Here is a 4,291-nt window from a genome sequence, read left to right on the forward strand (position 1 = left end):
AAGAGAAAGAACTGGACAGCGTGAGTGGTAAAGAAATGCAGGATTTCTCCACTCCTTGTGGAGACGGTGGCGATGGGGGGTGTATTTTTGCAAGGGACACCCATTTGGTGGGTGCGTGGCCAAGTTTGCTATACAGTTGGAAGTGGGGCAGGCAGTTGATAACATGAAATGTTTGAAAAATGATAAATATTGAATTTTAGAAAATTTGGGGTGATTGCACCTTCTAAGAATTTCCAAACTATTAGAACATTGATTAGGAAATACTTGTTGCTCTTAAATTGTTGTGTAAACAAATTTATTAATTGAAAAATGTGGTTCTCATGTTTTAATAAATAATGAATAAGTGCACTTGAGCAATGTGTTCCTTTAAGGGGTAGCATTGATTGTGAAGGTTCCACGAATCTGCCCAGAAAATTCATAAAGGTTTATGAAACAATAGCTCTAGTGTCAAATGAACCTTCTATAATTTTGCTGTAGATTTATGGGACACTCACAAAGTGTCTCTATTGCCAAACGCCCACTTAGCTCCTTTATAAACTAAAGGGCAACACAAGGCACTGAGAGAGTTTGTAAACTTCGCCTTACGCAAAACGGTTCGCCTTACGCAAAACGGTGGGTGAGAAGATTACATCATAAAAACATGAAAGATGGTTGTTGTATATGAAAACACCCTTACTTTGAACCGGGTCCAGATCTAGAACTTTGAGAACATTTTTAGTTGTAATAACTTTGGATGTGATGTATATTCAAACTCCGATTTTAACTATGCATTGGACTCAGATATTTAAATTTGGATTTGGATATATAAATTCAGCTTTGTTTTATTTTGAATTTACTATCCAATTGGATATATACCGAATTACTTAATTTTAAGACGATCTGTTATAAGTTAGTTTGTATGGGAAGAAAATATTTTTAACATCCAGTAACTTACATATCCATTCCTCTCTCCCGTTCTCGTCTTGGGTCAGCAATTTTGGGCAGGAGGTTAGACTTGTATCTTATTATCCAGTCATTGGTGCAAAACCCATAAATTGCCCAAGCCACATATCTAAATAAGCTTTGTGATTCTGAGAAAAGAAAAAAAAAAACAAGATCACATATCCAAATTTTTTACATAATAAAATAGGATAGATGAAAACCGTAGAAAAAGAAATCTGCAAACGTGAGAAAAGGGAAGCGTAGAAGATTGGGATTTATACATTTTTCCCATATTTGTTTAGCAGAAAAAATATATGGCACTTTGCCAGTGTGCATAGAAGCCTATGGGCTCACCATAGTCGAAAATCGGTAGAGCTTCTGATTGGAGGCAAACAAATGGACCCTTAAAGATTAATTCTCTCATAAACTCAGCAACTTGAGAAATTTAATTTTCTGAGTTAAAAGAAAGCGAGAGTCTTGTTGTATTTTTGTACTCTCCACCACGGCAGCGGTGGACCTAATTAGAGGGGTGCATGCGCACTTGCTCACTATTGTAAGTTTGATCTCTTCCTTAATTTGCCTAATTTCTTCACTTCTGATTCTTTTCCTCTACTCTTCCCGTCTACCCAGAAACAGGGGAGGTTGGCGTTAGTAATGGGCGTACTTGCAGAAGCGCTCTTTCTGTTATTTTGGAAGCCATCACCAGTTTATTGAAAGAAAAGGTCGGCCTCATCTTGAATGCCAAATGCGTAATCGTCAACCTCCAGAGGAAGCTGGAACTATTACCGGCAGCCCTCAAGGTTGCACGTCGCAAGCCCTTTTCCAGCAACAAGGGTGACAAAGGTCTGGACGACAGCTGAAGGCTTGAGCTCGGCAAAAGGGAGAAGGATCCTTTAACTTCATGGAACAAGGTAAGAAAGCCTTGGACCATTCTGCATGGGTTTTACATTTTTTAGAGTATGCACCAAATCTCATGTTTCATTCTCTTCTTGTGCTTTAAATTAAGCAGCCATGGCGTCACACCAACATTGATGCTTAATGGCTTGACTAAAGGTGGATGGTTCCAAATCTTTAGAGGTGACCACAAGAAGTGATTTATGAGGTGTAGGGATATAAAGGAAATTATGACTGTGTGCATACATGTGACACACACAGAGAGAGAGAGAGAGAGAGAGAGAGAGAGAGAGAGAGAGAGAGAGAGAGAGAGAGAGATAAAGAGAGAGAATACTGAATTTAATTTATTAATGTACCCATTTTATTACATAATGATACATAGCATGATAAGTAGGATTCGGGTAATGGGCACCAACATGGTTGATAGATTGGGAAAACAGCGACACTGGTGAGTTGCTTAGGCAGTCTGGATGGGCTCGGCAATGAGAGAGTAGATGTGGTCCATGGACTCATGCTCCAAGGCACTGATGCCATCTTCATAATCATACATGCACTGGGAGACCCTCGCAATGTTGAGAGCCACGTTCATGAAGGAACGAGAGAAGGCGATCTGTTGCTGCTGCTGCTGAGCAGAGAGCAGCTTCCTGTTCAGCGTCCTCCATGCATTCCTCAACAAGTTCCTTATGTGCTGCCGTGCTTGCTCCTCCGCTACCCCTGCCTCGTTCATATAAATCTGGACCGATCTAGGCTGGTTTACTCTCCTGAATCCAACCTTTGATCAAGTGTTCAACATATAAAGAGAAGATCATCAGCCAATTAAAACAGAAAAACAGAACAAGAACACTGTCAACTCCGAAGTTATTACTAGTTAACCAGCACAAAATACACTAAACTAACCCTGGATCTCTGGAGGTCAGCCGAGAGACGAATTATCATCGATGACAAGTTGATGATGTTGGACTCAGACTGCAGCTGATGGATGGATTGTTCCTCAATGTTTTGGGAGAGGAAGAAGTAGGCAGGGAGGAGAATAGGGCTGGTCATGGCTGCCCGGATGTTGCTCAAATATTCCTCTAGCCTTGGTGTCTGTCGGGCATGGTGCCACCTTGCTTCAACCAAGTCATCTCTGCACACACTCACCCACTGCGCAAGAGTAGAAGAGAGCAAGTCAATTAGAAAGTGAAGCTAATATACTAATGTGATGATGTGAAGAGTAGAAGAAAGCTTTGATAAAGAAAGTGTCGTACTGCTCTCCTCATGTGTGAAGTTATATCACGGCCATGCCTCCTAAGAACAGTGTAGCTGATCTGGTTGGTTGTGTTGTAGACAGCCGCATAGAAGACCCTCAGTGACTGTGGCAGCTGCTCTGCCGCTTGAAGATCCCACCTGCGTATATACAATATACAGCACCCACATTGGCTCCTAACAATGTGAAGCAGAAACTAGAGACAGAGTTGCTACCTCTAATTTACCAACCATAATCATCCTTTACCTCTCAACAACTTGCACAAAGCATTCGAGCTCCTGAACAGACTGATGCTCGCCGAAGATGTCCTCAACGGTGGCCATCAAGTAGGAGACCCTGGCGAATTGCATCCTGTACTGTGAGAACTGTGGCTCATGCATCTTCCCCACCGCCATGAAGTAGCTCTCCACCAGGCTATCTCTGGCGAAGCTAATGTGCTGGCCCAAGCCCAAGTCCCTCCACCACCAACAAACACCCAAAACAAACGACTCATGGTTGATTATTAGTGGACCCAATGATGCAGACCAGCAACAATGTAACATACATGATATTCATTACAGGTATACATATATGCATAGAATGGCATTAGTTGCTGCATTATTATCAACTATTAACCAAGTTATTTAAGCAAAAGTGCAAGAATGAATTGTACCCAGATAACTCCCTGAGGTCTCTTTGGTGGATTGTCTGCACCATGTAGAAGTCCAGCCTAGCGAACTCATGCAGCACTTGGCTTCTACTGTCCGTCCTCTCGAATGTGTCAATATACTCTCGGGCCTCCACCCTGCGAACCCTTCTGTGGAGTGGAACCTGCAGAGCACGCTGTACCTGTCGAGACATCCTCTGGTCCATGCGGCTTATCCTTGCTCTAAGATGCTCTGAAGAGAAGGCCGGAGCTTCTTCCAACACAGTTTCTCCTTCACAGGCTAGTTGTGATGCTTCCGGCCAGACTGTTCCCGAAATCTACTAAAGCACTCTATGAAATGCAAAAAGAAACTTTAATGGTTAGTGTCAATTAACACATTTGTAATAGATAGTCTATATTAAGAACTAATTATTGAGTCAATATTTTGGAACTAACACATGTGTATATATATATGTATACCTGCAGAAACATTATAGCCATGTTGCCTCAGAATTCTGAACCGAAGTGAAGAAGAGTAGAGGTCTTCAAATCCTCTAGTGCTCCTGGATATGGCATCTAGTGATCGCCTGATCTCACTCTCAAAG

The 4,291-nt window shown here is 41.9% G+C and overlaps 1 protein-coding gene across 1 annotated transcript; it reads right to left on the reverse strand.

The window, feature by feature from the left end:
- Window positions 1-366: 366 nt before the first annotated feature.
- On the reverse strand, window positions 367-3,913 carry LOC116267661 ((-)-alpha-terpineol synthase-like). Its single transcript, XM_031649528.1, has 5 exons — window positions 3,714-3,913; window positions 3,308-3,517; window positions 3,063-3,201; window positions 2,713-2,958; window positions 367-402 (listed from the first exon to the last, which is right to left on the reverse strand). The coding sequence occupies exons 1-5, from the start codon at window positions 3,911-3,913 to the stop codon at window positions 367-369; spliced, it is 831 nt and encodes a 276-aa protein (XP_031505388.1).
- Window positions 3,914-4,291: the final 378 nt, after the last annotated feature.

Source organism: Nymphaea colorata, chromosome 14 (genome assembly GCF_008831285.2).
Source record: "Nymphaea colorata isolate Beijing-Zhang1983 chromosome 14, ASM883128v2, whole genome shotgun sequence".
Lineage (NCBI taxonomy): Eukaryota > Viridiplantae > Streptophyta > Magnoliopsida > Nymphaeales > Nymphaeaceae > Nymphaea > Nymphaea colorata.

What these genes read in the sequence shown, in the direction of transcription:
- LOC116267661 (XM_031649528.1), bottom strand. Translation starts at nt 3,913, where the DNA reads ATGGACCAGAGGATGTCTCGACAGGTACAGCGTGCTCTGCAGGTTCCA. An exon ending in CTTCACACATGAGGAGAGCA is followed by an intron (nt 2,959 to 3,062) that starts GTACGACACTTT and finishes ACTCTTGCGCAG; the next exon opens with TGGGTGAGTGTGTGCAGAGA. An exon ending in CTGACCTCCAGAGATCCAGG is followed by an intron (nt 403 to 2,712) that starts GTTAGTTTAGTG and finishes TTTTCTGGGCAG; the next exon opens with ATTCGTGGAACCTTCACAAT.